Genomic DNA, 21,556 nt, shown 5'->3' on the forward strand with positions numbered 1-21,556 from the left:
TTGCCAATCATCACATGGTGCATAATACAACGGTGTCACCAATTTTACCATCAAAATGGAGGGTCAGACACCCTGAGCCAATAGGCTGGTCCTGGACTTATTTCCATCTGGCATAGTTTGCATATTGTGGCTTGATTGTTTGTGGTTTTTGTATTGCTATAGTTATGCTCTATTCTTGGTTGGAGCGGCTGTAACGAAACCCAATTTCCCTCGGGATTAATAAAGTATATCTATCTATCTATCTAAAACAACGAATACATTATAGATTTAATTGTTAATAAATTAAAATAAGCTTCAGGGTTAAAATGAAGTTGTAAAAATTATCTCAGATAGAATCATCCAGCATATTAACTGGCCCTTGACCCTCAGAGACCACACAGACAATCAAGCACCCTCTTACATTTGCTCGATGCTAATCCCTTTTTATTCTCTCCAAATTCCCACCATCTCCACTCACTCCCACCAGTGCTAACTAACCTTCTAACCTACAATGTCTTTGAGTTATGGGAGGAGACTGGAGCTTCTGAAGAAGACCCACACATTTGCAGGGGGTACACAGGGGTCAGGATTGAGTGTGTATCACTGCAACTGTGAAGAAGGACGGATACTAGCAGTACCACTGTGCCACCAAACAAAGACCTTCTAACATGCCAAGTTAGCAATATAGTGCCACTAACACCAATATCCATATACCCAATTTTATGCTTCTTATAATGCTCAATAGTGAGAAATCACCTTCAGAACTGCACTCCTTAAAGTAACCCACTCCTAAACATTGATTTATTTATATTTAAAAACAATATAAATTCTTAAAATTTAAAATATTACAGCAATTTTTGGCAAATGAAATGAATGACTTATTTAGGGTAAAATTTCTCCCATGTTTTTAATTATGAAAGAAATTAAGTTCCCATTTTATTCACAATAACAATTTGAAGTAAGTTATCAACATCTGTTGTCTTGCTTGCACCTTTGCAAAATTACTAAAAACACAGGACTTTTAGATTTGTCCACTTCATCCACGTCTACACAAGAGAATTTGATGAAATTGGTGCTTCCAAATGGGTTGCTCCGAAGCAGGGGTTCCCAACCTGGGATCTACAGACCCATTGCTTAATGGTATTGGATCATGGCATAAAAAAAAAGATCGGGAACCCCTGCACCGAAGGGATTGTGATGATTTGAATATCATTTACAACTTTACATAAGTTGGAAGAACAAAGAAATCCACCAAACAGGTCAGATTCATGCTGCAGAAACCGAAAATGCAACTCTTTTTACTTACTATGACGTTGTATGGAAGCCCAGGTTTTACAAAAAGTGGAGTTCCCACCAGGTTAATTAAATACGGCGAGACAGTAAATTTAACTTCGCTATATTCAGCATCTTCAGATATTCCAGCTAACAGTAAATGCAACAAAAACAGATTATTTCTGACTGGAGCAATTGCTGGCCGGCCTGTCAGAAATTTTAATACTTCACATTTTTAAGAGAACTACTGAGTTGACAGTTATCAAAATAATTTCACATCAACCAAGAGCAGACATCTTTGGAACTTATTTTTAGGATGCATGCAACATTGTTAAAGCCCTTTCAGGTTGAAAGACCCCTGCAGTTTTTTTGAGAATGATTATCATACAAGGATATTAACATTCAAATGTGTAACTAAAACAAGACAGACATTTTTGGAATGTTATGTGTTTGCTTCTTCATTTAAGCTTCTGACTTTGGAACCATGGCTAGATGAAGTATGAACAAGATTAATAAGCTATTGAAGGGTTTGCAGATCCTGTTAGGCCTACACAGGCAGGCACCTTCCAGTCTCTTCTCAGCTAACAAGAGTCACCTGCGACTTGTTTCCAACTCATTACCTGCAGCCTATTTAAACCCAGCCCTCAGCCACAGTCATTTATTCATCTATCAAACCAGCTAGCCCAACCATTTGCTCCTGGCCTTTGGTTATCTTGTTGCTTTGTCGTGTTAAATATCTGGTCTCTCTTGTTTTGTGCCCCTCATGGCTTGCTACTTGGCAGATTATTAGTAAAGTATTGTTTACTGCAAAAATTGTTTCCACTGCTCTGCTTTTGGGTCAAGTCTCCTCTGCATTTCCTGACAGATCCTTGACATTACAGAAGTAATCACCTGGGGCTACAAGGCTTTGTTGGAACTTTAAAAAGATATGACAGAAATTTGGTAAAAAGAAGCAGGATAAGTGAGCTCTAAACTCCAGTCTACAGACTGATGAATACAACGTGATGGATGACAGTATCAAGGTGGCAAGGCCTTTCTCATTGTAAGAAACATCAGATTCACATAGCTTCTCAGTCTGTCTCACTCACTCTTTCAGTGCAGCAGTATGTGGAATATACATGAACTTTTTTTTAGCTCTTTATAAAAGAATTATTATCTTATACCTGACGAATCTTGAACTGTCACTCCAATGTACAAAAAATCTTCATGAAGATCTTCAATACCATATCGGTTAATTAATTCGGTTGCAGCTTTAGGGTTGAACGTTATAGTTGTTACTCCATTGAACATCTGATAAGAATAAAAATTTGTTCATTTTATTTAATACTGTACCTAAGTCTCCAAAAAAAAACTAAACTGTAATTCTGACTTTGATTGTCCTGAACAATGCAATCTTGTGACTGACTGAATGCAAACATTGATCATGTACTTGTTTTTGCAAATCAAGGACGACAAATAGGATAACAGTTCATTGGATGTACATTCATCCAAATTAAAAATATGAATATATAAATGATGAGTGATTAGATTCAAGGGAAGATGGTAAAGAAGAACAGGAGATGAAATATTTGGAGCCCCATTGCCTTAGTGCTGCTTTTGGCTTAGCTCCATTGCCTTGAAATCAAACTTCAAAGCTCAAGGTAAGTTTTATTATCAGAGTACATATATGTCACCACATACAAGTCAAGTTGCTTTTTATTGTCATTTCAACCATAAACTGCTGGTACAGTACACAGTAAAAACGAAACAATGTCCCTCCAGGACCATGGTGCTACATGAAACAACACAAAACTACACTAGACTAAGTGAGACAACACAAGGCTACACTAGACTACGTAAGACAACACAAAAACTACACTAGCCTACAGACCTACACAGGACTACATAACGTGCACAAAACAGTGCAGGGCAGTACAATAAATAATAAACAAGACAATAGGCACAGTAGAGGACAAATTACAATATAATAATAAATGGTGTAGATGTCAGTCTAGTCTCAGAGTATTAAGGAGTGTGATGGCTTGGGGGAAGAAACTGTTGCACAGTCTGGTCGTGAGAGCCCGAATGCTTTGGTACCTTTTCCCAGATGGCAGGAGGGAGAAGAGTTTGTATGAGGGGTGTGTGGGGTCCTTCACAATACAACCCTGAGATTCATCTTCCTGATGGCATACTTAGCAAATCTATATAATAGTAACTATAACATGATCAATGAAAGGTCATGTAATGTGCAGGAGACAATCAACTGTGCAAATGCAAATAGATAGCAATGAATAATGAGAACATGAAATAACAAGATAAAAAATCCTTAAATTAAGGTAATTGATTGTGGGAATATCTCAATGGATGGACAAGTGAGTGTAGTTATCCCCTTTTGTTCAAGAGCCTGATAGTAGAGGGGAAGTAACTGTTCCTGAAGCTGGTGGTGCAAGTCCTGAGGCTCTTGTATCTTCTACCTGAAGGTAGCGGTGAGAATAGAAGATGGCCTGGGTGGTGAGGATCCTTGATAATGGATGCTGCTTTCCTACGACAGCATTTCATGTAGATGAGCTCAATAGTTTGGACTTGGAGGGCTTTACCTGTGATGTACAGGGCCAAATCCACTACATTTTGTAGGATGTTCAAAAGCATTGGTGATACCAGGCCATACCAGGCTGTGCTGCAGCCAGACAGTACACTCTCCAGTACATATCTATAAAAGATTGGCAAAGTTTTTGATGCCATGCTGAATCTCTGCAGACTCCTAAGGAAGTAGAGGTGCTGCTGAGCTTTCACCGTAATTGCATTTGTCTGCTGATTCCAGGGCAGGTCCTCTGAAATAGTTACACCCAGGAATTTAAAGTTGCTAACTTTCTCCATCTCTGATCTTCCGATGAGGACCTTAGGTTTCCCTCTCCTTAAGTCTACAATCCAAAAACAAACAACCTGGTACTGGCTTCCCAAAATCCCCCATTTGGCAGGCAAAAAGAAGAAACAGTAGCAGGCCACAGTAGTAGAGCTACTAGGACTTGATGTTTCAATCCCTGTGGTAAGTTGGCACTCTCGATGTTGGCAGTGGGTTTGGTGACAAGGAGGGAGGGTAGGTACGTCATCGGGGTCATCAGGTGGGCACCCTCCTTCTTTGACGTTTCATTGACAAGCCTACGATGTCTCCAGAGGGCTCAACGGTGCTACCTGGCGTCCCAGATACACCCCCCTCAGTTCCATACCCTGCTGTCTTCATCTTGCAGCCCAGTTGTTGTCTTTCCTTTTAATCCAAATCCAATTGCTGCTTTCTTCTGCTGCATTTGACAAGGACTTGATTGCTTGTTGGAGGGAGTAACCCCTCACCCCCATCTTCTTCAATAGACTGGTCGTAGATGTAGCAACGAATCCCCTGCATCCCACTTCTACAGGGAAAATCTTGGTCTTCCAGCCATTCTGGGCAGCTTCAGTTGCCAGTTCAGAGTCAGAAACTGTAGGATCTAAAAGTTGGGGCAGAATTGACAAATAGCCAAAGTAGGCATAGCTGTGACAGAGGCTTTGATGTCCAATAAAAAATGAGGAGCTGAGCAATAGAAATGCAACTCTGCCACTTGGTCTGATGAGAAAATGTCAAATTTACAGTTTTACTATTATAAAATATTAACATACAAAATAGAATTTAAGATTGTAATAGAAATTAAAGTGACCAGGAAGTATTCACTGTAAACACCAATTTAATATAAAAACAAGTAGATTCCCCTTATTGTTGGTCACAAGGAATTGAAGCCATGTGGATTCTTGAAGTACAGCAGATCTGGATCAATGAACACAACTGGGAGCAGGAATAATTTGATCAATGTGCAGGAATCATCCAATTTTCAGTTTAATTAATATATTCCAACCCTATCGTTAGAATACACATTCATTTCACATTATTTGGTTTCACAGTCAAATAGTATGCCTTCAAGCAGTTTGGAAAGCAGGAGCACTGCATACCTGGAAACAGGGAAGAACAAAGCTACAATAAAGTTGAGGATGCAATTATAAATATGAGGTTTACACAGGGAACCTCTTTAACATATACGTTTGGTTATAAGGATTGATGAGGAAAGACAAAAAGTATCAATAGTCAAGAATTTATAAAAAGCACGGTTTTCATTTACTCAAAGATAAAACACAAGTGTTGCTGTTCATGCTTAAAAGCAGGATTTACTGGTTGTCAAAAATGCCTTTGAAAGAGTGTTGGTGTTTTTGAATTACTGTAAGGGAATACCTATTGTTTTGTGAGGTGGAGAATTACACGAATTTGCCCATGACAATGCTGGATAGTGTCTGCTCTGATGGGAATTTCCATATGATGATTCTCCTATGAATCAATTGTTTTTGGTTTTCTTGGTTATAAGTGGCCATGTTTTGAAGTGCACAGCACTAGATTTGTATGTATTTAACCTCATATGAGGAGATGTATCTTGATTCATTCCCTTGTTCCCAATTTCCTACATAACTATACTGTTTACAATATTTTTTTCTCTGAAACCAGAACGATAACATTCTTCAAATTAAAGGCATAGGCTTCCGGGGTTGAGATAAACTGAGGTAAGTAATTAAAATGATTCTATTTTTTTTCAAATCCCAAGTCAGTGTAATAAGTAATGCAAATAATATGAACTGGGGTTTCCAGAATATTTGCTCTATGTACACTATATACAATATTTCTCATTACTTATCGCATCTCTGTCTAGACTTCTTTTGCCCTATATCATGTGCTTTTATGAACAGTTTGCACTGCAAGACTAAATGAGGAGCCATTTTCTACACTGACATGTCATAAGCACCTGCATAATATTTCTCAGTGAAATTTTGCTGAAAAACAAACATATATGACAATTTAGTGTTTATCATAATTTGTTTCTCTTACCAGAACATGCTGTGCTGCAAGTGGCATTAGTTGCTTTGTACCACGTTTGTCAATAATTCCAAAACGCACAAAGACAGATGCAGATGATACTATTTTTTTATAAAAATATCTGTAAAATTGCAAAAAAAAATTCAGTTAATTGTGAACCTAAGTAATGCAGTTTACAAAAATAACAATTTTAACAGTTCATTTTCATCTCAAGATGGAGAAAGTAATAAGAGTCCAGCAGAGATTTTTATATCTTCATAAGCCATGGTGAGATACCAGAAAACTGGAGTTGTGCTTTTACCTAAAGAAGGATACAAGGAAAAGCTAGGAACTACAGGCCTTGCTTCAGTGGAGCGAGAATCTACTTGCATTTGGAAAAACAACAACTGATTAGGATACACACAAAATGCTGGAAGAACTCAGCAGGTCAAGCAGCATCTTTGGAAAAGAGTAAACCATCGACCGTTTTGCGGTGAGACTCTTCATCAGGACTGAAGAAGTTACTTGGCCTGAAACGCCAACTGTTTACTCATTTCTATCGATGCTGCCTGACCTGCTGAGTTCCTCCAGCATTTTGTGTGTGTTGCTAGGAATTCCAGCATCTGAAGATTTTCTTGTCAGCTGATCAGGTATAGTCATTTTGGCTTATTCATGGGAGATCTTGTCTCCCAAATTTGACCGAGAATTTTGAAGAGATAATCAAGAGATTTGAACAAGTTCAGGGAGGTGGAAATTGTTTATCTGGAATCTAGCAAGTCCTTTGACGAGGTCCCTCATGGTCAGCTACTCCAGTGGGCAAGAATCTATGTGAGATAGTAAAATCGATACAAAATAGGCTTGGTGATAAGAGACAGAGGGTGGTAGTCAAGAGCTGTTTTTCCACATTGGGGAGCTATAAGCAGTCAGTGCGACAGGGAATGGTCCTGAGTTCTTTATTGTTTATCATTGACTTTAATCATTTGAAGTGCTGGTAACATGAGTAGTAAATTTGCCAATTGGTGATATGGTGGAGAATAAAAATTTTGTCTAATGTTACAACCAGTTCTCAGACAACTGGGAAAGTCAGCAAGGAAATGGCAGATGAAATTTAACAGACAGGTTCACAGTGATATATTTTGGGAAGTTAAACCAGGCCTGGACATCAAAAATGAAAGGCAGAATGCTGAAGAGTATTACTGAAAGTGAGATTTTGAGTAGTAGGACACAGTCACCTAAAGGAGAAGGGGCAAGGGATCATCTTATAGAGGTTTACTGCATTTAATTATAGATCATAGAAGAAAACAGCACAGGAACAGGCCATTCAGCCCACAATACTGTGCTGAACCAGCTAAAAAGCAAATCAAAGATACCCAAACAAAAATCCCTTGTACCAACACTACGTCCATATCCCTTCATCCTCCTTATATCCAATTATGAGAGACATTAATAGGAGAGATAGTCACAATATTTTCCCCGGGGGAAAACTTGAAAACTTAGGTTTAAGGTGAGGGGAGAAAGATACTTATAAAGGGAGTCTGAGGGGAAAGTTTATACACAGATGGTGGTGGATATATCGTTCAAGCTACCATAGTAGGTGGTACAGGCAGGTATAACTATATTTTGACAGATACACAATAGGAAGGGTTTAGAGCAGGGGTTTCCAACCTGGGGTCAATGGACCCCTTGCTTAATGGTGCTGGCTCATGGCATAAAAAAAGGTTGGGTACCCCTGCTTTTGAGGGATATGGGACAAATCCGGGAGGAGGAGAAGATGGCGACGCAACGCAGCGCGCGCAGCCTCTCCGGTGATGAATATCTGTAATCTGTCAAGTAGGATGCTGTGCCAAATTCTGATTTGATGGAGGCAGACGTGAGAGCACGGAGGAACATCTGGTGAAACTTCTGAAATGCCTGTTTCGCTGCCACTGCTACTGTGTGATCCGGAATCTCCAGAGGGGAAGGCCCCGAATCCTTGGCTTTGCCTGTTGCTTGGCGGCCAGGGACGGGGTCGAAGTGCTCAGCAGAGATGGTGCTTGGTGCTCGGTGTTGGAGGCTCAAAGTTTTTGGAGGGACTCAGAGTCGGACTGTGGTCGGGTGCTTCCAGGATGCTGTATTGGCAAGTTTGCAGCGCTGGAAGCTCATGGCAGGGAGAGTTTCTTCCTTCTACCGTCTGTGTGAGATGTTGGGGCTATTAGGACTTTGAGACTCTTTTTTACCGTGCCCATGGTCTGCTCTTATCAAATTACGGTACTGCTTTGCACTGTTGTAACTGTATGTTATAATCATGTGGTTTTTGTCAGTTTTAGTCTTGATCTGTCTTGTGTTTCTATGATAGCATACCAGAGAAACATTATATCATTTTTTAATGCATGCATTTCTAAATAACAATAAACAAGGACTGAGTGTTCTGTGAGGGGATCCAGGAGTGCCCCTATTAACTGTTTGAAGAAAGACAGAGAGAGACATTCATCGTGGATGGTTTGTTTGGAAAGGAGAGAGAGAGAGGGAAAGGAGAGAGAGAGAGAGAGAGAGAGAGAGAGAGAGACGGATGAAGATTAACGGTTGGACTGTCACTTTAAGGCATTGGAAGTAACTTTGGATTTTTACTGAGTTTGGAGTTGGAGACAGCACCAAGCAGCTCGTAAGTTGCTATGGTGACCGAAGGCGGTGTTATTTAATGGACACTCGATGTTATGATTTTCAGCAGGTTGTTGATATTTCTTCAAGGACAGGTTGCCCGCTTGCATTTCTTTACAGACAAAGGAAGGAGGGACTCCTTGAATGGCAGGTGATGCTCAGCCTGGTGAAATAAATGGGAGGTCAGATGATATAGACCTCAGGACACATGATCTGGACACTGAATGAGCATTGTTGTGCCCACAGAGAAAATGGGTGTTGGAGGATCGAACAGGCGGATCGATCCAAATTGCTATTCCAGTTTCAGGAGAAGAGGTTGACTGGTGGGGAGTTGTCTATGTGTCCACCTTTGCCGGGGTGATAGCTCCACCACAGGGAAACCGGTCCCCCGGTTAAAGTCACAGTCAGTGACTTGTAAAGGATTTTGGAGGACAACGAGAAGACTGACGGCATCAGCTCACCTGACGACTCAACTCTCCCTCTCTCTCTCCACCCCCCCCATCGCTGCTCAACTAAATACCATGAACTGAACTGAACTGAACTTTACTCAACATCGTAAGACTGTATCATTTTACCCCTAGAGTTAAAGAGGCTTGGTTATCATACATACATTTCCACACTTACTGATTTACGTACTTTTGTAAATATTCATGCTAACCTGCGTGATTTATTTACATTGATATTACTGTATTGCGTAGTTACTAATAAATATTAGTAGTTTATAGCAATACGAGACTCCAAAGTGGTTTCTATTTCTGCTGGTTTCTTTATCCCCGTCACGGGGTACATGACAGTCCTCATAATCTAATCTAATCTAATCTAAATGCCGACACTTGGTTGGAATGGATGAGTTGGGCCAAAGAGACTGTTTCTGTGCTGTATATCTCCATGAATTCAAGTTCTCTGTATTTATATAAATGCAACTCACAATTAAATTAATTTTCATGGTACAATAAGAGCAACAGTCAAAAATAAAATCATTTATATGATGGAAATTGAAGAAATATTTTGAAGTTGTCATATCTGTAACATCAAACTATTACAGTAATATTGTGGGGTAACGTAAGGGGTAGAAACATACACATAATTCACAATCTCAACATTAAGTTGAGGTTCACTTTAAGAGGCTGGTCTGACGTGATGATGTAATGACGTGAAGTTTTCACCATGCTTTATGTACTGTGTTTGGTTGGCAATAAAAGAGTTGTTACAGTTTCCTTTAAAATTAAAATGCCTCTGCCATTAGTTTGTAATGTTTCTGGCATTTAAAAAAAATCTCAGATCTGATAAACAGAATGTCTATTAAATGTTTAATTCATCTTATGAAACAGATAACTAATAGTGGCTATAACACAGTTACTCTAGCCATGAAAACAGAACTCATTTCACATATTTGCACCCTAAGCCGTAATGGTCACATGATATAAGAAAAATGCCATCTCCAAATAATTAATTAGGTGCCTTCTCATCTTGTTTACTTTTAGATTCTGTTAATGTTCATTAAAATTCAAGTACCAATATATAGTACTATGCATTAGTCTTAGGTACTGTATATGGGGTATATAGTTGGGAATCAGAAATAACAGTTCTTAACTTTGTATTAACTCAATAGTATGGGCCTTAAGACTTTTGCATTGTACTATAAATAAAAAAGTATCTGTGCTTTACCACATTAGAACAATCTGATAACTTAACTGAATTAGTCATCATTTAAGAACTTTATTTTGGGACAGTGGCCACCAAGCTAATTTATTTCCACAGAAGTTCCAAGTAGTGCCATTGTCTATGTATTAAAAGATAAAGCTACATGTTAGCAAGCTAAAGAAATTACATTCAAATTACTGACAGCCTTAATATAAACTGCTTTCAATGTCCAGACTGTATGATAATAGTGGCATTTTGGACTAATTTTTGAGGACGATGGTTTGATATTTAATGTTTTGTGTGCTATTTGTTAGCTTTTTGCTGTTGGCACAATTTGTTCTTTTTTCGCATGTCTGATGATCTGGTTGTGTGGGAGTTTTCTTTGAATGGAGTTCTATTTTGTTTCTTTGTTTTGGCTATCTGCAATAAGATGAATCTCAAGATTATATACTTTATACATATTCTGATAATGAATGTACTTTGAACTTTGAAATTTTGCAATTATGTTGATAACATAAATATCAAAAAATGAATTAAAATAAAATTTAAATATCACAAAAGGAAAAAAAGGTGTAAATGATTACCTTGCTGTTATGGTTATTGTAAATCTTTCAAATTCCTCAAAAGAAATGTAGTGCTTTTCTGGCTTGATAGAGATCAGGAAGGTTGGTAACACTAAAAAGATATAAAATATGTTACCAAATAATGTTTCATTCATTCTGTCTGACATTATCTACCTACTGTCTCATAGGATTAATTGGAAAGATTCCATTTTCTAATATTTGGAGATTATGAACTACATTTAATGTTATGAATATGATTTGCATCAATTAGAATTAAGAACTGTTCTGATTTTGTTAAAGAAACTAGTCGCAAGTATAAAATTTGCCTTGGATTGTCAAATGTTGTTATCCACTTTGTAATAAGTACTAAAGTATTTCTCACTGTAAATGATGGACCAATAAAAATTGTTTAAATATTACTTATTCACTATCAAGTATTTCTTGATTTCCTTAATTTTCTTTTTATTCACTTCCCCTTCTCAACATCAATTACTACTTTAAAAAAACAAGGCTTTAAATATGCTATCAGTGCTCATTGAATAGTAAATCAGTAGCTCTGCCACTGTATTTGAATGAGGAAACCGCTGACCTACTTATATAGAAACTGTGTTACTTCATTATCGTACCAAAGTACTTTATGATGAATCAAATGAAAGATGTGAAATCAGTGTTCTAATATGCACTAACAGTGTCAGACAATGCTTGGGCTTTTCTATATTCAATCAGTAATACTTTATAATAAATGTTCTTTATAATAAACTTGATAATAGGCAACACATCCTGAACTGAAAATTAATGTTTACAAAGGTGTTTTTCTTTCCTTTGGACTTAATTATTACTGCAGATTTCTATTAAATGATGAAAATTATGAGATCATTTTATATGTTCAGTTAAATCCCTAGCTTGAGTGTAGCAACAATGTTAAAGTATATCATAGTTCAGCTTTAATATACCACTTTGGAGAATAGTGTAATAAGACACCACTTTGCAGAATAGTGTAATCAATTTTCAAGACAAAAGATGAATATGTGATACCAAAATAATTAATTTTTATTCCAGTAAAGAAGAATAAATGAGCTAGATCATCTTGAAGCCAGCCTATCATCTAGAACTACAAGATGTAGTCCCACCATGTTGATACTCACCTCAGCCAGCTAGCTCCAGTCATGACTGGGCCTCAGTTGGCTCAGTCAAAATGTTCTTCCCCAAATGCCCTTGATATACTTTGAGAGAAGGTGAAGCTTAAATCTCTTGCCAAAATTCAGAGGTTTTTTTAGTTTTTTAGTATTTCTGACTATATGAAAATTATTAAAATTGAAGTGAATTATTGAAAATTGAAGATTATTAAAATTTTAATTAATATTAAATTAGAAGCACATCAACACAGAAACAATTAAAACCATCAAAATAGAAGAACAACTGAAAACAATTTATCTTCTTAATGCCACCCTTCATTCCAAGTTTGGAAGAGCATGCATGAAAATCTAAAACCAATGAAACTTCAATGGCTGAATGCCTACAGTTCCAATGCGACCTGACAATTTCAGCTCCCCTGGGTCCCCCTCCTATCAGATTCCTTTCTCTCCAACCCTTTATCTTTCCTACCCATTTGGTTTCACCAATCACCTTCTAGCTATCCTCCTTCCCCACCCCCACCTGCTTATTCTGGCATCTTCCACCTTCCTTTCCACTTTTAAAGAAGGGTATCAGCATGAAATATCAACTGTTTATTCACGCAAACACGAGGAATTCTGCAGATGCTGGAAATTCAAGCAACACACATCAAAGTTGCTGGTGAACGCAGCAGGCCAGGCAGCATCTCTAGGAAGAGGTACAGTTGACATTTTGGGCCGAGACCCTTCGTCAGGACTAACTGAAAGAAGAGCTAGTAAGAGATTTGAAAGTGGGAGGGGGAGGGGGAGATCCAAAATGATAGGAGAAGACAGGAGGGGGAGGGTTGGAGTCAAGAGCTGGTTCCGTCTGGGTAGCCTCCAACCTGATGGCATGAACATTGACTTCTCAAGCTTCCGCTAATGCCCCACCTCCCCCTCGTACCCCATCCATTATTTATTTATATACACACAGTCTTTTTCTCTCTCTCCTTTTTCTCCCTCTGTCCCTCTCACTATACCCCTTGCCCATCCTCTGGGTTCCCCCCCTCCCCCTTTTCTTTCTCCCTGGGCCTCCTGTCCCATGATCCTCTCATATCCCTTTTGCCAATCAACTGTCTAGCTCTTGGCTCCATCCCTCTCCCTCCTGTCTTCTCCTATCATTTTGGATCATCCCCTCCCCCTCCCACTTTCAAATCTCTTACTAGCTCTCCTTTCAGTTAGTCCTGACGAAGGGTCTCGGCCCGAAACGTCGACTGTACTTCTTCCCAGAGATGCTGCCTGGCCTGCTGCGTTCACCAGCAACTTTGATGTGTGTAACTGTTTATTCGTTTCCATTGATGCTGACTAACCTGCTGAGTTCCTCCAGCATTGTGTGTGTGTAACACTGACTCTGCCCAATACTTCTGACTTGGTCTAACTTAAAGGGGAACTGGTTTTGTACACATTGTTCTACAAAAAAAAAAGTTATTTAAGAACTTGATTGTACTCATATTTCTAGTCAAGCTTTATTTTTCCTAAATGCATAAATAATTAGGAATTTGTATATTTGCACAACTCAAGTTCATAATTGTTAGTTTATTCTAGTGTCAGAATATAAAGTATAGATCTACCATATTCTTTGATCTCAAAATGCGTTGAAGTAGTAGTTGTGAAGTCATTTTTATAAGAAGCTTCTACTGTCCATATACCATACCTGAAAAAAATTAGTGTAATTTAAATGTAAGATAGATAACAATATTAATAATAATTGTTAATATTTGATGTTGTGCACTTGGATATTCAGAAGGCCATTGACAGAAATATTTCTGAAGCTAAAATCCATTCATTTTCAAACTGGCAATGTGCTGCAGGTTCATACAGAGTTTCCAGTTAGCTAACATTCTGGACTTCTGTACTGTAGTGTGGAAGTAATGAATGCACTGGAAGTCAGATGCGAATACATGAATGCATTGAATGGCCATTCACCTATTGTGGAACAGAGAGCCATTCAACCTGTCAGAGTACTATCAGAGAAATTATATCCCCCTCCAATTTCCTTGTAACCTTGCAACGTTGAGAGAGAGAAAAAACCTAATCTTTCACTCTTTTGCCACTTCTCTACACCATGAGAGATAATTTACATGAAGTAATTAATATATCTTTGGGATGTGGAAGGAAACCAAAGCAATCAGGAAAACATATGGATTCGTGAGAATACATAAGAATACTCTATATAGTCAACATCCAAGATCCGGACCATACCCTGGTAACTAGAGCTGTTCCCAACATTGATGACCAGTTACTGGAACATGTCCAGTAGGCCAGAGTTTACAAATGAAAGAAAAAGGAAGAAAGCAATGTCAGGCAAAGATGACCACAATCTCTCATCATTCATCTGGGCCAACTGCAGCCTTCAAGATTCTTTACTGGATTCATAGTCTTTGGATGAACTCATCCTTTCTTTCTGTTAGTATCAGAACTCGCAATCTTTGCCTGCTCTCCCTCTCTTCCTTTCTCTTTCATTTGCATACTGTGGCCTGCTGGGTATGTATCACAACACAAGCAACACATTACAAAAACAAAGAAGTTTTATTGCCCTTTAGCAGTCAGAATTGCTTAATCCAGTCAGATTAATTCCCTTGTTCCACCAATTGCTTTCCCCCCATCTTCTCTAAGTTAACTTGTTTCTTTCTTTTTCCATTCTGGCAGAGAATTTTAGTCCTGAAATCTATCTACTGATGTTAACTGAATTGCTGTGATTTTCCAGGAATCTCTATTTATAATAAATAAGCTCAGTTTGCCTGATCTCTCTCAACACAGCAAGACAGCCTATGGATAATAGAAAGCCAGGGTGCTAGGTACTAGCATGACAGTTAAAATTTCACCTGGCCTTGTACTTCACATATTCCAAAACAAGCTGACATGAAAGTAATCCTAAGACTTTTTAAATATGCAGTTTCTCTCAAATTCAATTTCAACATCTCTAATTAATTATTAAGAATTGTGAATTCCCAGAAAAGAAACTATTTCATTTGCATTTATATACATTGCTTAACAGCAAGAACAATAGTAATTTACTTGGGATTAGATGGAATCTTGAAGTCAGGTATTGAGATTATTCCGGTGAGATCTTCATATTCTACATAGTCAATTTTAACTTCCTCTGGATCCTTGTTTGCAAAACAAACATAATTACTATATTTTTAATTTGCTTTAAGAATCAGATAATTTGTCACAATATTCTTTATAGAAGATGCATTATAATAATTCTTATAAAAAAAGACAGGCAGGTAGGCAGAGGGGTTGGGGTGGCTCTGTTCACAAAAAATGAAATCAAATCCATAGAAAGAGGTGACATAGGTTCAGAAGATGTAGAATCCTTGTGGATGGAGATAAAAAACTACACGGGTGAAAACTCCCTGATAGGAGTTATATGTAGGCCTCTGAACAGTAGCCAAGATATGGAGTACAAAGTTACAACGGGATAAAAAAAAAAGACATGTCAAAAGGGCAATGTTTTGATAATCTTGGCGGATTTCAATATGCAGGTAGATTGGGAAAATCTTAGGATCCCTAGAATGGAATTTGTAGAATGCCTATGTGATGGCTTTCCAGAGCAGCTTTTAGTTAAGCCCACCAGGGGAATGGCAATTCTGGATAGGGTGTTATGTAATGACCCAGATTTGATTCCGGATCTTAAGGGAAATGAACCCTTAGGAGGCAGTGATCATAATAGTATAGACTTAACACTGCAAATTGAGAAAGAGAAGTTAAAGTCAAATGTATCAGTACTACAGTGGAGTAAAGGGAATTATAGAGCAGGAGAGAGCAGCTGGTCAAAGTTGATTGGAAGGGGACTCTGGCAGGGATGATAGTGGAACAGCAATGTTTGGTGTTTCTGGATGAAATTCAGAAGGTGCAGGAAAGATACATTCCAAAGATGAAAAATTATTCTAAAGAGGGGTTGAGGCAAACATGGCTGACAAGGGAAGTCAAAGACAGCATAAAAGCAAAAGAGAGGGCATACAATATTGCAGAGATTAGTGAGAAGGTCGAGGATTGGGAACTTTTAAAAATCAAGGGAAGGCAGCTAAAAAAGCCATGAAGAAAGAAAAGATAAAATATGAAGGTAAGCTCACCAATAATATAAAAGAGCATACCAAAATATTTTCAGATATAGGAGGGAAAAGGAGAGGTGAGAGTGGATAATGGTCTGCTGGAAAATGATACTGGAGAGGTAGTAATGTGGAACAAAGAAATGGCAGAGGAGCTTAATAAGTATTTTGTATTAGTCATCACTGTGGAAGACACTATCAGAATGCAAAAGTGTTGGGGGCAGATGTAAGTATCGTTACTATTACTAAGAAGGTGCTTGGGAAGCTGAAAAGTTGGAAGGTAAATAAATAACCTAGTCCAGATGGACTATACTCCAGGTTTCTGAAAAAGATAGCTAAAGAGATTGTTGACACATTAATAATGATCTTTCAAGAACCTTAGGTTCTGGAATGGTTCCAGAGGACTAGAAAATTGCAAGTGTCACTCCACTCCTTAAGAAGGGAAGCAGGCAGAAGAAAGTAAGGTATAAACTAAGGAAAGCCAGTTAGCTTGACTTCGGTGGTTGGAAAGATGTTGGAATCTATTCTGAAAGTTAAGTTTTGGGGAAATCTTGCCTGACAAATCTGTTGGAATTCCTTGAGGAAATAACAAGCAGGATAGCCAATGGATGATGTTTATTTGGATTTCAGAAGGTGCGTGCATGAGGCTGCTTAACAACATAATAGCCCAAGGTATCACAGAAAAGGTACTGGCATGGATCAAAGATTGCTGGCTGCAGGAGGAAATGATGGGAATAAAAGTATCTTTTCTGGTTGACTGCCGATGACTAGTGGTGTGCTGCAGGAATCAGTGCTGGGGCTACTTCCTTTCACATTATATGTCAATGATTTGTACAAAGGAATGGATGGCTTTCTGGCCAAGTTTGCGGACAATACAAAAATAGTGGAGGTAGTGTTGAGGAAGCAGGGTGCCTGTAGAACTTACATTTTGGCAGAATGGGCAAAAAAGTGGCAGATGGAATATAGTGCAGGGAAGTGCATAGTCATGCACTTTGGTAGAAGGAATAAGGGACTGGATCACTTTCTAAATGGGGAGAAAATTAAAAAATCAGAGGTGCATAGCTGGAAGCCCTTGTGCAGGATTCCCTAAAGCTAAATTTGGTGGTTGAGTCAGTGGTAAGGAAGCCAAATGCAATGTTAACATTCATTTCAGGATGACTAGAATACAAAAGCAAGGGTGGAATGCTGCAGCTTCATAAGCGTCAAACAATTGTCATCCATAGCTGGAAGGAATCCTACCTGTTCTTGACAGCATATTCAACAGTAGATTTCATTTACAGCTAAGCAGCTGGGAGAGCATTGGCTTGAGTGTTAAGCTCCAAATGTCATAAAAACAATTATTTCTGACTGAAGTGATGACCTGCATAATCTGTGCAAACTCAGTAGCCATTAGCTACAGGTATACTAACGCCCTCATTAATATGATACAATTGTGCCAGATGATTCAAATGTCCTATGGTCATTAATTGTCAATCTTAACTGAAACAGCTCTCATAATAACTTACGGTCACGTGTCTGAAATTTGCTCCCGGTAGCTTTACAGTTATCTTATGCGGAATATATTTTACCATTGTATTATATTTTAATATAGAATGTTTACAAATGCATATCTATAACTGACATAATGATGATATTATGCTCTAAATTTAAACAACTCACCTTAAATGTAATGGCAATAGGTCTTCTGGCTGGTTTGAGTTCTTCATTCAGAGAATAAATTCGTAATTTCACTACAGATTTAAAAAAAACAGAAAACTTCTTGAATAAACAGAGGTAATGAAAACAACACACACAAAATGCTGCCTGGCTTGCTGAGTTCCTCCAGCATTTTGTCTGTGTTGCTTGGATTTCCAGCATCTGCAGATTTTCTCTTGTTAGAGATAATGAAAACATAGTTTTCAAGTTTAACAGTTACTGTAAATCAGACAATCTTCCCCGATTCTTTTGCAAAGGTATTCACTTTCTCACATACATCTTAGTTACGGTCAGCAAGCACTTTCCTTTTCTTATTCAGCAGTAACCTGGGATTGAGTGGAGTTCTGCTCCTGTTCTGTCAACTCTAAGATGGCAAACAAAGGTGTAGTGGAAACTTCACTCTCCAGAGACAAGACAGGATGTGCTTTGATGGAGCAGACAAGTGGGTAGTTTAGGAAGTAGTGCAATGCTTTTATTTATGCTAATCTTCCACATACTCCCAACATGAGTCATACCCAATACTCCTTTTCTGTTTTGAGTAGCTGAAGGCCATTAATTTCCATTAGTTAGAAGGAATATATATTATATTTTTCAAGTAGGCTAGAGAACATCCATGAATTTTCCCTTATGTTTATTTGGAAATCTTTTGCCATTACAGAGCTTAGAATACAGTGTCTATTTCAAGAGTTGGGCATCAGGCATGCAAATAGTATATTTTGTCCATGGGAGACAACTGAATGTAATTAGTACTTCATTGTTGGGAGATCTTGGCTTGGGAAAGGACAATGACTTTGGTTTGCTTATCCTGCAATGAACTCAGAAGATTTTGCAGAGGTAGTGTTGATGCCATCAAATGAATTAAGGTATCTGTTGTGGATAGTCAACATTTCAGAAGTGTGTAGGACAGCAGCAATTGCTTATCTGCAAGGAGTCTTGTGCCATGTTTGAGGTTTTGATCTTTAAATATTTTTCCTCATGTTGCCAAAGGGCAGTGCAGATGCACTTAAGGCCAAGATGAATGTCATCATTTATACTGTCTTCACTGAGAATAGGCTAAGGACCATTTGAGGAGTTGTCCATGTTTTCCAGCATTTGGTCATTGACTTTTATTGTCAGAAAGCAGTGCTGTACATCAGGTCAGGTTGATAGAGAGCCTTTGTTTTCCGCATCTTAGAAGTGTAAGGTCCATTCTGATAGTGAACCTGTTAAGAATAACTTGAAGATCAGTCGTTGAATGTATGCATATGCAAGCCTAAATTAACTTCTGTAGTTTGATGAAGCTGTTGGGTGATCTTGGATCCGAAATGGAGATTATGTCCAATAATTATCTATTTGCCCTGTTTATTATCTCCACTCCAACAGGAAGCTTTTGGAGGCAAGGTGCAGCATTGAATCAATGATACAATTTTGCTTGACATCGGTTTGCACTGAGAGTGGGTCTGTTGTGAACATATTAGTTATAATCATAGCTTGTATGCCATTACGAAATGGAATAAGATGAAAATGATTTCCTGTGGCCAGCCAAATGTAAGAAGGATCAATGTTTTTATGTGAACATTAATCGTTTATGCTACTGCCTGCATTATTCTGACATTTTCCTGTTCATTGCGCCTGTAGATGGAGGGAAACCACAGTTATTTGAGAGTCTGCTGTTCAGTCACTCAAAGGAAATGTTGGGGTGGTTAATATATTTCCTTGTGACAGACACTGAGGAAACTTCTATCCAGTTGTCATTATCAGATTTGTTTCTTTTCTTGAAGATTGTCACAAGTATAGCATTTCTGAGGTCTTCTGGCATGTCTTCCTCTTTCCAAATGGGGGAGGTAAGGCTGAGAATTTATGAAAGAAGCTCCTTTCTGTAAAGTTTAGAACTAACTTCAGCTACCAGCTATCTCCAAGGCTTTGTTATTCCTTATGTATTAGAAGGTTTTATTTTGCTTGAGTCCTTGTTAGTCAGGGGTGGTGACAAAGTTGGTGTGGAAAGTTTGCTGTGGAGTCAAAACTATTCATGTCAAAGAAAGAGTCATTATTTAGAAGTGTTCCTTTCAGTAAATGAACCAAATACAAAAAAAACTCACTGTGAGACCAGCAGTTATACTTATATTTAATTAATACTAATACATTTCCTTTGAATCTCACATATTGCAGTTGGAGTTGATGGATGATTGCCACCAAGGACACCTGTCAGATACCTACTTACCTTATTAAGTGGAAACTCACACCTAAGCAGTAATTTTTCTTTATAGGTCCAAGCTGCTTCCTTGTCCTGTAATCTGATCCCTTTTCACCCACCCTCCGTCCTCTGTCTTGAGCCTTTACACACCTGGAAGAGTTCACTTGTATCTACAGTATCTGAAATCAAAAGGATGATAATCCAGCAGGATCTCATATTATCCTGATAATGAAGATGAAGTCATTACCCCAGAAGTGTGGACAAGAGTCAATAGCTAAATTAGAACATTCAAAAACAATAGAAAAATAAGATTAAGACTGATACCTGACTGATCAGGCGTGTAAACAGGTTTGTCAGTCTGGATAAAGAGTAATCCATTCTTATAAGACACCAGCACCTCTTCCTCTTGAGTAAATATTGAAGAATACGCTATTAAGTACACACACTGTTTTTCATCCTTTTTTCTAGGTAAATCTTTTGGTGAGATCTGTAAAAAAAGGAAATAATTTTTGCAGGCATGCACACAGATATTGCTTCAGATTTTTATTTTAATGATTAACCAATAATTATTATTTATAACTGTGGCTAATATTAAGAAGTAATTCATAATATTTTTATATTTAGTATGTAATAATGGTACAAGATTGAATGGTGAGCAAATACATGTTCAAACTTTGCTTTTTTTGTGCTTCCAATTTTGTAATCACCATTTTCAATTCAACTCATTAGAATGATTACAAACACGAACGAAGTAATAGAAAAAAATTCTATACATTTTAACCAATAATCTTTGCAATTACAATATTAGATGTTATTTTCTCTCCCTCAAATATTCTCCTTTTCCTTCCAATGATACCTGAGGCATTTTTATGAATACTGGCAATCTTGTGTATCTTCACAAGTTTTTATCTGTGAACTAGGGTGTAAATAATTACGAACTATTTAATTATTTAACTATTAACACAGTGTAATGATATTGAGGTTTCATGACTTCATCCATCTCTGCTATTACTTGATACAAATCCTGGTTGTGGTACTTGAAGAATTACCTATGCTAATGAATTGTATCAGTGCAACTAGGCCATCTTCAAAAAAAGGATGAAGAATTCCTCATGCTAGGAATTAAATGGCAAAATTGAAGATAATATGTATAGATAGTAAATGAAATATGCTTGCCATTTCTTATAATTGATTTTTAAAATGCAACCAGTGGCATTCACATAGTTGGCTATACACCTGAGCTGGGACCAAATATTTCAAGCTCCAATCACTACTTAAAGATTGCCTGCAGTTCATAAAGTTGTGGTGCATCCTGACTACCAGGATTGGTGGCCAATTCTTCACAACTCATTCTTGGCTGTAATACTAATTAGAGCAACGGGTTGAACTTACATGAAAACAAATATGATCATTTTCAGACAATTCACTGAGGATTTTGATGGAAGATGTGAAAGTACTAGTGCCCTTCAGTGTATGCAGGGGCAAGAGGCCTTGTAGAAAATGCACAGGGATGTGAGAAACACTTTTTCAATGGAATGAAT

At 37.9% G+C, this 21,556-nt stretch overlaps 1 protein-coding gene across 1 annotated transcript in view; it reads right to left on the reverse strand.

The window, feature by feature from the left end:
- Positions 1-21,556, reverse strand: part of c5 (complement component 5) — a 95,469-nt gene that overhangs the window by 69,312 nt on the left and 4,601 nt on the right. The window contains exons 2-9 of the mRNA XM_072240668.1: positions 20,340-20,502; positions 17,807-17,877; positions 15,111-15,202; positions 13,664-13,746; positions 10,963-11,053; positions 6,131-6,239; positions 2,415-2,541; positions 1,286-1,401 (exon numbers count right to left, since the gene is read on the reverse strand). Of these exons, the coding sequence (XP_072096769.1) occupies positions 1,286-1,401; positions 2,415-2,541; positions 6,131-6,239; positions 10,963-11,053; positions 13,664-13,746; positions 15,111-15,202; positions 17,807-17,877; positions 20,340-20,502 (852 nt within the window). The remainder of the gene's footprint in view (positions 1-1,285; positions 1,402-2,414; positions 2,542-6,130; positions 6,240-10,962; positions 11,054-13,663; positions 13,747-15,110; positions 15,203-17,806; positions 17,878-20,339; positions 20,503-21,556) is intronic.

The sequence above is a fragment of the Mobula birostris genome, chromosome 22 (genome assembly GCF_030028105.1).
Source record: "Mobula birostris isolate sMobBir1 chromosome 22, sMobBir1.hap1, whole genome shotgun sequence".
In the NCBI taxonomy this organism is placed as follows: Eukaryota; Metazoa; Chordata; class Chondrichthyes; order Myliobatiformes; family Myliobatidae; genus Mobula; species Mobula birostris.